The sequence below is a fragment of the Haliotis asinina genome, chromosome 1 (assembly GCF_037392515.1).
Source record: "Haliotis asinina isolate JCU_RB_2024 chromosome 1, JCU_Hal_asi_v2, whole genome shotgun sequence".
Taxonomy (NCBI): domain Eukaryota; kingdom Metazoa; phylum Mollusca; class Gastropoda; order Lepetellida; family Haliotidae; genus Haliotis; species Haliotis asinina.
Genome location: NC_090280.1, coordinates 91,804,950 through 91,819,402, shown reverse-complemented (window position 1 = coordinate 91,819,402; position 14,453 = coordinate 91,804,950). Strand labels below are relative to the sequence as shown.

General features: G+C 38.6%; 1 protein-coding gene across 1 annotated transcript; it reads right to left on the bottom strand.

Moving 5' to 3' along the window:
- Positions 1-2,689: 2,689 nt before the first annotated feature.
- On the bottom strand, positions 2,690-13,335 carry LOC137255323 (sulfotransferase 1A2-like). The gene is made up of 6 exons (XM_067792776.1): positions 13,158-13,335; positions 7,465-7,627; positions 4,916-5,236; positions 4,228-4,331; positions 3,792-3,942; positions 2,690-2,981 (listed from the first exon to the last, which is right to left on the bottom strand). Exons 1-6 carry the CDS (start codon positions 13,164-13,166, stop codon positions 2,869-2,871), a joined length of 861 nt encoding a protein of 286 aa, XP_067648877.1. The 5' UTR covers positions 13,167-13,335; the 3' UTR covers positions 2,690-2,868.
- Positions 13,336-14,453: the final 1,118 nt, after the last annotated feature.

Genomic DNA, 14,453 nt, shown 5'->3' with positions numbered 1-14,453 from the left:
TGGTATGGAGCTTTTCGGCGCTTACAAATTTGATGTCACTCGTCTCGTATGTTCAGAATGTACAATGTCGATGCTGTTGGGTACAATTGTACCAGTTGTTACTTATTGACGAGCATCTACAAAGTGTCCATGAAGTGGGAGAGAGGTATACAGCTGGAAAACGTAGGTATTGTTTCTTGTATATGATATTTCCTTAAATGCCTCATGACGCATAAATGAACCACAAATTGTTCCTGAAGTGTGAGAGAGGTATACAGCTAGAAAACATAGGTATTGTTTCTTGTATATGATATTTCCTTAAATGTCTCATGACGTTATCTCGTTTGGATGTATTTCTAATACATCACAAAAGAACATGTTTGTCAAGAGTTCCCAAGAAATCGTTACATTCGCTCATCAGACACCCCTGCAAGATGTGATCGAATACTCAGAATTGCTGATGTTGGTTGATGGTTGTCATTATACCCATTTTTTTCTATAAGTGCTCTGATGTCACATACAGAACGATCTGGTCCACAAAAATGACTATTCACAAACCGCCGGAGTAATGGTATGAGAGGCCTAAACAAACAATGAACACCAACACCAGACAAACTAACAACTCAGTCTTCCAGTGTATTATATATGCCAAATCCCCTTTCGATAAATATCAAGAACAGCTATAGTTTGACAGAAATGGCTGATCTTGTGTGCTGCAATAGCATTGATAATTGCTCACGCTGCAATGTTTGGCATCATCATTTGCAGGCTCTCGTCAATAGAAGCCGTTACAAACAATTACACGAGAACATAAGATACATACGTAAAATATATAAAGTCTGATTCACTCAGGAAATATACATAATACCTGAACTTTTCAGGAATTATACATATTCCCTGGTTTTAGGAGAGGTTTTTAGACATATTATGAGTCCATGTAATACAATGACAGAGCATGTATTCATTAATCACTATGTGATAGTAATGATACCATGTGTTCGCGAAAGTGAGTGAGTGAGTTAATATTTAACGTCATATGTTCAATATCTCAGCCATATCGTGACGAGGTCATTCAATACTGAAGTGAAATATATGGATACTATAAGAACCTGTCAACGAGGGACAATAAAACAACTAGAATATAGCAAATGGGATTAAAACAAGCGTGGAAAGTTAAAACGAATATCACTATTCGGACAATACAACATAAAACCAGGCTACAGATTGCCAACAGCTGAAGGTAGATCACCATACTAGGGGCCATGGTGTTCGCGAAAGGTGATCTTATCCTGCCCCACCGGTGACCCGTGAAGATCCCGGGGTAGAATAAGCCTTCATTAACCCATGCTTGCAATAAAAGGCGACTACGCTTGTCCTAAGAGGCGACTAACGGTATCGGGTGGTTGGGCTCGCTGACTTGGTGGACACATGCCATCGGTTCCCATTTGCACAGACCGATGCTCATGTTGTTGATCACTGGATCATCTGGTCCGGGCTCATTTACAGACCACAGCCATTTATCTGGAGTAATGCTGAGTGCAGCGTAAAACTCAACTCACACACTGTCCTACCGGCGATTAACATATGCAACGTCTTCTCAATTCTGAAATAATTCGGGAACGTAAATGGTATGTGTCAAAAATTGCATCGGACATCAGTTGTATCACTGATGCAACCAATATGTGTACCACTGAACATTTTGTAACTTTTGACTGGGGCTTTTAGTTTTGAAACCTTCATCAAACAAGTGCGGTATGACGTTCTTTGAAAAATTGGTAAAAACAGCATGTTCGTGTAATCTAATGTATTAAGACCTCCATCACTTCTAGAGGTGTGACGATACAGAAAATTCACGATACGATACGTATATCGATATCTTGGAACGATACGATTCGCTTCACATCACGATATGCTATCTTTAGCTATTTTCTTTAAAACATATACTTTGATATCATGTAACGGAAGGTTTGACATAACTGTCAATTTCTAATGAAAATCAACAATTTTAAGGTCAACGATACGTATCACGATATGAGTAAGTATCGATATATTCATTGTCCGATAAAGTATCACGATTATCGATACTGCGATATATCGTCACAGCTCTAAGATTTCTGCCTTTTTTACAATAAGCTGATACGTGATGGTATAACAGGACACTAAAAGCGTTGATTCAACTGATTCGTCTCACAAATTCCCATTCTCTCCCCGAATCATTCCATCCGTTCAGATCATCTCTGTGATGGATAATGGGTACCGATAAGCCGAAGCAGTAAGTGGTGATATCAAGGATATTTCTACGAGGACATATCTGAAATATTACTTATAGCTGCAGTGATTCTCCCTTACACATTCACGCTATATATACCTGGAATGAAGAACCATAAAAGCATTCCTGCAAGCAAAAAAGCATTCCTGCAATCCAAAAATAACATTCCTGCAATCAAAATTGCGTTGATGCACTCAATCTACTTCCATTCCCACTTCAGACGTGAGATTTGTCAAAAGTATTTTCCATGAGGTTCACGAGGATGCTGCATGTGTTGTTTAAGGACTATTCACTCAGAGTGCAAACATAAAAATACAATGAAATAATAAAGTAGTGATGTCCAGCATGTGTCTGATGCGACAAAACCGATATACTGCTCAAGTGACTTATAACCAAGCGTACTCATTTACACTAGTGCTTCAAAGATGAGGGAAACAGCTCTTAGGAGGGCATGCCCCGCCTGATAGTATTGGTTTTATTGCTGAGTCAATACAATGATAACACTTCATGTCAGACTAATGATTTCCTCCTCCATCACTGATGACACGGCCGTTTAAGGTGCACAGTCCCGAAGGTGTCCCTAAAGGCTAAAGGTTAGGCTAAAGTACAGTGTCAGCAAATCACAGTGTGTATTTAAACCGAAGGGGGCAGTCGGCCATCTTTTCCTGGTAGAGCTGATCAAACCACTCGTTCTGAGCGACAGTGAACCAGTTCTTCCAGTCACCTACTCCACCTGGAAAGACACAAAGGAACGTTTTACTTCTTATATGCAGACATTTACATGATACCATGGTCTCCCATGGCCCCGTGTAAACCATGGACCTACCCTAAAACTTTTAAGTCATGGACCTACATAGAGATTTGCAGCCACCGACATGAGGCGTCTACGTAAAGCCCTGGACTACTTATCCTGCCCAAAGTGAACAGTCTGATAACTATTAACTCGGTTAACCAAGCTGCCTTTGAAGGGCTAGAAGGTTAATAGTCCTATCCTGGAGGATACCCAATTTCTGCCGGGGGAACAGCAGCGAGGTTGAACAAACTCACTTGCCTATGGTGCGACTACATGTTTGACATGTGCTTCCGTGTGGAGCAGGACTGAGTCGTGGATTTCGCAGGAGTCAAGCTGCCAAACACGGTCACCCATCCAAAGACTATCTGTGCCTAACGTTGCTTAACATTCATCTCCACGCTCAGGACCGCACACCTCTACGCAGACAAGCATGGGTTATTGAAGATCAGTTCAAATCCAGATCCTCACGGGTAGGTAAATTTGAAAGCACTGATCTATATCAGGCTCTTATGTATAGCTGTGGACTTAAATACAGACCTTCAAACTATAAGTAATAGTACTGCACTTTTACCGAAGCGAACTATCCCTGGTCGATCTCGAGAGTGTCAGGCAGAACAGGAGACGTTGAGAGGATTTGTTTTATCAGTCTTAGACATGTCTTCATAGACGTGGCTCTTTACGGAATGTCTCCCGTATCAGTAACCAGTACTGTGTTGGTACACATGACATGACCTAAGAACTCAGCCATACCTTTTCTAAAAACTTTGGCTCTACTATCGTCCTTCTCCTTCAGAGTCCTCATGGCTGCGATTGTCGTGTTGTCGCAGACTTTGGACATGAAGTCATCCGTTCTTTCTACACCCAAGAACTCACATATGCGCCTCATCTCCCGCATCTGATCCTGAACGTACATCAAGTTGGATAATAACAATTCAAACTTCTTCCCATTACAACCCAAGAAAGCGTCATTTCATCTTGCTTAAATTACCAAATAACTGCTTAATGTGGCCATGAGTTGCCCCAATATAATTTTACTTGATATGTCCCCTCCCCTCCCCCTCCACACTCACACTGGTTTCCCCATGTAATTCCTTAATATACCAACGTTTTACCCAGCTGTATCTGTTTCGTGTGTCTAAATGCTGCTCTGATTTGACTGCGTAATGCGAGAACATGTTTCTCTGACCTCCTTAATGTCTTCGTAGAAGAGTGTCAACACAGGCAGATCAGGATTGTCTTGTTTCACCTGCTCCCAATCGAGTACATAGTCTATCCAAGATCCATACACAACTGTAACAAATGGAAACCGTAAGGAAAGAATCATCTTCCAGCAGTGTATTTCTAGCAGGACGATCCAGGGTTAAGTTTCCAACATTGTTCAAAGTAGCGTTCACATCCCTCTTCCAACCGATGTAATATATGCTAAGCCCCACACAAAAGTAAAGTTTACCATAGAGGTAATCAAGTACATCACCATTCATAGTCAAAAGAATTGAATATTTAACATCACTATTCCAACTATACTTGCAGTCACTCACTAAACGCGGGAATACAGGAAGAATTATCTCCAGCGGAAAGATTGTATAATCAATGGAGTGAGACCTGATTCTACAAATATAACATCCGCCAGCACGTATAAAATAGAACATATCCCTATCTCTTTTTGTGATAATGAAGGATTATAATATACATGAGCACAGAGGAATAATTACAGGAAAAGGGTTACAAAGAGATAACTATTTATAAATAACGCAGACAGAACGGCACTATAGCTTGATAACGGTATAAGAAGCTATACCGGAACGTCGCATCATAGGAATAAGAAGTTGTTGCCCATAAAGTATTATACTGTTCTATGACACAACGCTACGTACACGTTCCCTGAAAGAAGGGTCGCACATAGTTCTTCCACTCCCCTTTGTACTTGACACCTGGAATAGTTCTCAAGAAGTTATAGAAGGAAACAGCTACATCTTTTGGATTTCTTAGAACAGTGATGACTTTTATTTTCTTATTACGGACGTCTTCTGGAAGGTGTTTCATCAGCAAATGGGTGTTGAGGAACCTGGGAGACGGGAGGTTGCCATACGTTTCCTTTGATATCCTTTCCATGAAGGCGTCGACCTTGGTGATGTCATCGTTGATTATCTCCCCTGTGAGGAGCTCTCTTGTCATTTCAAACACCCAGTGAGTTCCTGGAGAGAGGACAAACTCGACTAATCACCCACGATTCTGTATCAGTTATCAGTGAAATACAAATCTTTACCATTGCTAGCTGCTGTATTGCTAGCTTTCGCGTGCACTTTATTGTGATTCGGCCTAAACACAAATATACTCATAGAAACAAATAAGGGAACACATGAAAGTACATGTTTTTCTTTATGCATTTCAAGAATTTCACCACTGTTTTCCATTATTTGTTTCCGTATATATATAGCAAATTGAACAAAACGTCAGCAAAACGTTTTGGGTTTGGTATGAAAGTCATCTGATGACCTTGAGAGCGATCGGTGTTGGTGTGATGGACTGACCGTGCTTAGAATTTGTGTTGGTGTGATAGAATGGGCTTCAGTTATATTGCTATGGGTTGACTGCAATGATCTTGGCAGGGATTTGTGTGCATGTGATCCAGTGACCTTCAGTAGGCTTGGAGTACAGTGTTATCAGATTGGCGTTTAAAGGTCACATGCAACCAAAAAATCAAACATAATTAAAACACATTTATCACTTATTCATGACGTATAATATACATTGCTTCTTTTAAAAAACAAATAAACAAAATTATAAGCGTACAATCGCGATTCAAAAGTGCAATATTTTGTACTTGGGCTTACTTCCCCCGAAACGAAGCCCTCGGGAGACCGAACCCAGTCATAGCTTGTGGATGTGCACTCAAGTGTAACGACGGCCTCTGATTGGCTGTTTCATTTGCTGATATGCTGAGGGTTCATTGTGTGTACAGAAAGGTGATCTGTTTGATGGGCATTTTAGAAGTATGGTCAGTCACATGAAAGTAAGATTCTTTATGGATAACAACTTCTTTTTGTGTACTTGATGCGTCGTTTCAGTATGGATTCATATACTGTTGTCAAACAAAATCATACACACTAAAAGAAGTCGTTATCCATGAAGAATGTACATAGAGATGCTGGATTTTGAAAATACATGTTCTCTGAATTTCCGCTCGATCCAATAAAAAATCATGTCAGTAAAGATGGTAAACTACTGCGTGGCTGGAATCTGTCATTCGTCATTCGTGCAAAGCAGGACTTGAAACTGACAAGAGTTACATAATGTGGCAGAGACGGGGCTCGGGTGCACGAGTCATAAATCAACTCATTTTCTTTATGTCGTATAGTCTGATAGGTGTTAAGTTCAAATTGCACGTGGTCAATGATTGAAGCTGTGTACTGCATGTTGTCTTTAGCAGACAGGCAGACAGACATATAGGTGTGAATAAACCAGACACTGAGCTTTCTCTGTGACAGAGACTGCTTACCACAATCAACAGTTTTTTTAACGTAATGAGTAGATTATTTACTTGTTTGTGTACACAACCAGGATTAGACTACTGCTCACGACCTCAGATGCTGGGCATGCATACTGTTTCAAGCTCCGCGAACCTATTCACTGCGCATGCGTTATGGACGCAGCACAGCACAGCTGTTGAAACCAGTTTTCCCCCCAGCGCTGGGGGGAATTTAGTGAAACGTTTGAACTCCGTTTTCGCGGGCTTTTTTTCATCGCGTTTTTTTCAACTTTATAGGTTGAATTGGCATTTTTTATGATTTGTTTCGGTAAGTGCATACCGAAAGGTACCAGAATCTGCAAAGTTGTATTTTACGTTGCATGTGACCTTTAAGTGAGGGGACTTACGAGAAGTACACAGCTGTGTAATTTTGAACTACACCTCCTTGAAATGATAAAGTTTGGCATGAATTTCTGCACAAATAAAAAGCTGACATTTCTGTTAGGAAAGTGCATGTCTAGTGTTGAAAATGCTTTATGGAGTCACAAAGATGTTTTCGGTTATGAAGTAAAGTAAGATGTCCAAATGTTGACATGCCGATGTATTTTCCATTTAAGATTTGATCAATGCCAACAAAAGTTACTTTTTAGTGAATAGATGTATATCCTAGCAGACTTGTTTTCATGGATTCGACGGGATGACCTTGAATATAATTTGAGTATACTGTGATCGAATGGGCGTTCAAGAGGGTTTAGGTGAGGTATACAGGTGAGACAGTTGAGAAAGTATACATTTACATACATAAAGAAAATGTAGTTAAAATGTGAATAAGGATGTTCAAATGTTGACATACCATTTTATATAGCATAAAACATTTGAAAAATGCGTAGTAAACTAGTAAACAGATGTATCCTACCAGATTTGGTGAAGAGTTTCATAGGTGTCAAGTGTTACCTGATTTAGGAAATGTACACATTAGGATATCATCGTCACGGATTCTCACTGAACGTACACCGTCGATGCCGACTCCATCGGGGAAGTTGGGTATCAAGAAGTCGTTGTCATTCAAGAACGTGAGAGTGTCACCGCCGTCGTCCACTACTTCCACTAACCGTTTCTGGTGTGAGAGAGAACCAAGTCATATGTGAGGTATTCAGCTCAAGAACATAGTGTTCCTTTCAATTATTAGTTCTTGTCAAATGTCAAATGTATTTCATTTCAGAGACTTCTATATTTATCAAAAATAAAATTATTTTATTACATGAATATCATCTACTCTTAATCTCAAGCTTATAGGTTTTGTCCCTAGTTCACTTATTGGTAAATACATCAATTCTGACTGTCAACATAACTTTATTTCTATATTTCTCCTAATAGTTATTATGCCATGTATGTAAACATGCAATGTGCGCAGGGATATGTGTGGTGTGTCGGTTTGTCTGTCTGTCTGTCTCTCAATTATTGCAAAAATATAACCTAATCCTTGTGATGCATTGAACTGCCTGGAATTTGAAGTATTGAATGTCCCTTCCATTTTCGAAAATGCTGTGGATCTGTTCTCCAAAAATGTCTGTGATTTGAGTCTGTCATCATCCTACGATAGCACCGATAGTCGATGGCGATATAGCGCTGATAGCTGATAACGATAAATTATAGCGCTGATAGTTGATAACGATATATTATAGCGCTGATAGCTGATCATGATATATTATAGTGCTAATAGCTGATCATGATAAATTATAGCGCTGATAGCTGATAACGATAAATTATAGCGCTGATAGCTGATAACGATAAATTATAGCGCTGATAGCTGATAACGATAAATTATAGCACTGATAGCTGATAAAGATAAATTATAGCGCTGATAGCTGATAACGATAAATTATAGCGCTGATAGCTGATAACGATAAATTATAGCGCTGATAGGTGATCACGATATAGTCCTGATAGCTGATAACGATAAATTATAGCCCAGATAGCTGATACCGATATAGTCCTGATAGCTGATCACGATAAATTATAGCGCTGATTGCTGATAACGATATTGCGCTGATAGCTGATCATGATATTGCACTGACAGTTGATAGCGATATAGCACTGATAGCTGATAACAATAAATTATAGCACTGATAGCTGATAACGATATAGTCCTGAAGCTGATCACGATAAATTATAGCGCTGATAGCTGATAATGATAAATTATAGCGCTGATAGCTGATCACGATATATTATAGCGCTGATAGCTGATCACGATGTATTATAGCGCTAATAGCTGATCGCGATATATTATAGTGCTAATAGCTGATCACGATATATTATAGTGCTGATAGCTGATAACGATAAATTATAGCGCTGATAGCTGATCACGATATAGTCCTGATAGCTGACCACGATAAATTATAGCGCTGATTGCTGATGACGATATTGCACTGACAGTTGATAGCGATATAGCACTGATAGCTGATAACAATAAATTATAGCACTGATAGCTGATAACGATATAGTCCTGAAGCTGATCACGATAAATTATAGCGCTGATAGCTGATAATGATAAATTATAGCGCTGATAGCTGATCACGATATATTATAGCGCTGATAGCTGATCACAATATATTATAGCGCTAATAGCTGATAACGATATATTATAGTGCTAATAGCTGATCACGATATATTATAGCGCTGATAGCTGATAACGATAAATTAAAGCCCTGATAGCTGATAAAGATAAATTATAGTGCTGATAGCTGATAACGATAAATTATAGCACTGATAGCTGATAACGATAAATTATAGCACTGATAGCTGATAACGATAAATTATAGCGCTGATAGGTGATCACGATATAGTCCTGATAGCTGATAACGATAAATTATAGAGCAGATAGCTGATACCGATATAGTCCTGATAGCTGATCACGATAAATTATAGCGCTGATTGCTGATAGCGATATTGCACTGATAGCTGATCATGATATTGCACTGACAGTTGATAGTGATATAGCACTGATAGCTGATAACAATAAATTATAGCACTGATAGCTGATAACGATATAGTCCTGAAGCTGATCACGATAAATTATAGCGCTGATAGCTGATAATCATAAATTATAGCGCTCATAGCTGATCACAATATATTATAGCACTGATAGCTGATCACGATATATTATAGCGCTAATAGCTGATCGCGATGTATTATAGTGCTAATAGCTGATCATGATATATTATAGTGCTGATAGCTGATAACGATAAATTATAGCGCTGATAGCTGATAAGGATAAATTATAGCACTGATAGCTGATAAAGATAAATTATAGCGCTGATAGCTGATAAAGATAAATTATAGTGCTGATAGCTGATCACAATATAGTCCTGATAGCTGATCACGATAAATAATAGCGCTGATTGCTGATAATGATGTTGCGCTGATAGCTGATCATGATTTTGCACTGACAGTTGATAGCGATATAGCACTGATAGCTGATAACGATAAATTATAGCGCTGATAGCTGATAACGATAAATTATAGCACTGATAGCTGATAACGATAAATTACAGTGCTGATAGCTGATCATGATAAATGATAGCGCTGATAGCTGATAACGATAAATTATAGCGCTGATAGCTGATAACGATAAATTATAGTGCTGATAGCTGATCACGATATAGTCCTGATAGCTGATCACGATAAATTATAGCGCTGATTGCTGATAACGATTTTGCGCTGATAGCTGATCATGATATTGCACTGACAGGTGATAGCGATATAGCACTCATAGCTGATAACGATAAATTATAGCGCTGATAGCTGATAACGATATAATCCTGACAGCTGATCACGATAAATTATAGCGCTGATAGCTGATAACGATGTAGTCCTGAAGCTGATCACGATAAATTATAGCGCTGATAGCTGATAACGATATAGTCCTGAAGCTGATAGCTGATAACGATATAGTCCTGATAGGTGATCATGATAAATTATAGCGCTGATAGCTGATAACGATATTGCGCTGATAGCTGATCATGATATTGCACTGACAGTTGATAGCGATATAGCACTGATAGCTGATAACGATAAATTATAGCGCTGATAGCTGATAACGATAAATTATAGCACTGATAGCTGATAACGATATAGTCGTGATAGCTGATCACGATAAATTATAGCGCTGATTGCTGATAACGATATTGCGCTGATAGCTGATCATGATATTGCGCTGACAGTTGATAGCGCTGATAGCTGATGACAATAAATTATAACGCTGATAGCTGATAACGATGTAGTCCTGAAGCTGATCACGATAAATTATAGCGCTGATAGCTGATAACGATATAGTCCTGAAGCTGATAGCTGATAACGATATAGTCCTGATAGGTGATCATGATAAATTATAGCGCTGATAGCTGATAACGATATTGCGCTGATAGCTGATCATGATATTGCACTGACAGTTGATAGCGATATAGCACTGATAGCTGATAACGATAAATTATAGCGCTGATAGCTGATAACGATAAATTATAGCACTGATAGCTGATAACGATATAGTCCTGATAGCTGATCACGATAAATTATAGTGCTGATTGCTGATAACGATATTGCGCTGATAGCTGATCATGATATTGCGCTGACAGTTGATAGTGCTGATAGCTGATAACAATAAATTATAACGCTGATAGCTGATAACGATATAGTCCTGACAGCTGATCACGATAAATTATAGCGCTGATAGCTGATAACGATATTGCGCTGATAGCTGATCATGATATTGTGCTGACAGTTGATAGCGATATAGCGTTAATAGCTGATCATGATAAAATTATAGCGCTGATAGCTGATAACGATATAGTCCTGACAGCTGATCACGATAAATTATAGCGCTGATAGCTGATCACGATATTGCGCTGATAGCTGATCATGATATTGCGCTGACAGTTGATAGGGATATAGCGCTGACTGCTGATCACGATAAAATTATAGTGCTGATAGCTGATCACGATGAATTATAGCGCTGATAGCTGATCACGATATTGCGCTGATAGCTGATCACGATATAGTGCTGATAGCTGATCACGATATAGTGCTGATAGCTGATCATGATATAGCGCTGATAGCTGATCATGATATAGGGCTGATAGTTGATCACAATATAGCACTGATAGTTGATCACGATATAGAGTTGATCACGATATAGAGCTGATAGCTGATCATGATATAACGTTGATAAGTGATCATGATATAGTCCTGATAGTTGATCATGATATAGTCCTGATAGCTGATCATGACATAGCGCTGATAGTTGATCACAATATAATCCTGATAGCTGATCACGATATAACGTTGATAAGTGATCATGATATAGTCCTGATAGTTGATCATGATACAGTCCTGATAGCTGATCATGACATAGCGCTGATAGTTGATCACAATATAGCGCTGATAGTTGATCACAATATAGTCCTGATAGCTGATCACGATATAACGCTGATAGTTGATCACGATATTGCGCTTATTGCTGATCATGATATGGCACTGATAGTTGATCACGATATAGCGCTGATAGTTGATGAAGATATAGCACTGTTGGTTGACCACGATGCTATGTATCTGTCGCCGTCATACAACTAGAATTCTGATGATCGCAAGCATTAACATAGCACTGGAAATCCCAAATAAATCTACCGAGGTCCTCTTTGATGCAGAGGAACGAAGATGACGACACAGTCACTTCAAATATGTCCCCATACGTCAACCTCAGTATTTCCCCTTTTCGTTCGAACACAAAGTAAACCCTCGCAAGCACTAATGGCCTTGATTGTAAAGAAAATAGAAGCGAAAATACCTTTCCAAATCCATAGGAAATCTCTGCTTGAAGCCGATTTTGAATATATTATGAGTATATATTTGTTTCAGTGGTATTGCAGCTCTACGAAAGTGTCTGAACCAAACAATCGAGTGATTGTCCCCATATGATGCAATGACAGAGCATGTGTTTATGAATCAGCATCAAATATTGATGGTACCAGCTGTTCGCAAAAAGGTGATTACAAGCATTAACTACCTTCGTACTTCTATCACTTTATTTTCGTGAAAACATTTTATATAGTATCTATACAAAAGCTAAATCATGTAGAAATAGCATAACTTCGTTCAAGGTACAAACTGGAAACTAGTATTACTTCGCTGTTCTCAGCATTAGAAATAGGTTACTTTCTCCTCAGTAGGTTACTTGTGTATCTTCTCAGTTACATGTAGTATATGAACGCCCAAGCTGGTGATATATTCCGTTGGTTTGGTTTCGTGTTGACCGTTACAGTCAGCAGCATTTTTGCCGAATCATCATCTATACGTAAAGCTACCTGCGGCCTGCAGTGAATGAGGTCACAGTTGTCATGATTGGAATCATATGACTGTTTTCAGCTATCAGGTTGTTTGTTAGGTTTGGTAGTTGTATCTGTAGTATTTGTTTGGGTTTTTTTTGGTGTAAATCCAAACCTTCAAGTTTACGAATTACAAGTTTCACCATATTTCACCGTGCCACGGGGACCTGAATACAATCGATTGTCAATGATCTGTGTGCGTCAGGTCACCCAGAGCGATGTGCTGATTCATTTATACAGTCATCTAGTAAAGTATTGAAATCTTACTTGAGACATGGTCCAAATCGACTGCAAACAGTCCTGCAGTATGCCACGTGATGCGTGTGAGGTGACACTTGGAGCCAGACACAAAGATAGAATGGGTTCCAGGCGTGGAGTCAGCTGTGGATACAGCGAGAGTAGGAGGCACCCAGTCACGATGTATGCATGTTTGTATACCCTTGGTTGACCCACTTCAGTTATCTGTGAGTGGCATACATGTTGTACGGTAATACAACTTGAATATTAATAAACGCAGTACACACCCCCAGTTACATATTTATTACACATTCCAGCAATATCATGGCGGGGAACACCAAAAATCGGCAATGCACATTCTACCCATGTGGGGAATCGAACCCAGGTTTTCGGCATGACGAGCGAATGCGTTAACCATTAGGCTACCCCGCCGTTTGGACCATATTATGTTAATATATCCAATTAGTAAGTTATGTATATATACAAATATATATTGTATTAACGTTTCAGGTTCAGTGTAGAAGATTTCTAAACAGTAAATGGAAAGATTAGATTACCAGAAAGGAATGAAAGCTTGCAAATTAAACTTACAATTTGAATGTGCAATAAAATTTGAGGTTTCGTAATACAATTTCATTTTACAAGATTAGAAGGCTTGCTTTAGTCATTTCTCTATTAAATTTGTAAAGGGGAGATTTGGGTAGAATGATAACAATATTCAAAGGATTATTATGTTTACCCTTTAAGCCAAACAAAACATGTTCTTCATTGAAGGTAAGTCTGCCTTCTGTATACGTTCCAATTCATTCTGATAGCTTGTTCCTACGAAGATATGTGGAACTATTTCTTTTGGGCGGTCCATAAGGTACAAGTTGCTGAAGGTACATAACCAGTCTTAAATAAATACATATTTGTAGTCAGGATGTGCAAAACTTTCAACTGAAACCATCTTAATTCACTATCTGGAGCGCATCGTTTTACCATCAAATTATAGTTTATCCATTCTGACTCAGTATATGTTTTCACTAGGTAACTTTTCCACTTTGTGTAGTTCTTAAGGTTTGGCTCGTGTTCAGGCTCATAAACATTTTTGTAAAGACCCTTACATCCAGATTTATTGTGTATTTTTGAGATGTTGAATTTACAGAATTCTATATTTAATAACAAATTCATCAAACACATATCACATATTAATGAAATCATTCAGAAGTGTTTTTTGTTATGTTCATTCAGAAATGATTTTTATGCCAGTGCGCAGTTTGATGGAATTGTTAAACCAAACCGATTTGCTCATAATGTCTTCAATAGTTGTTTCTTTGTGTCAAA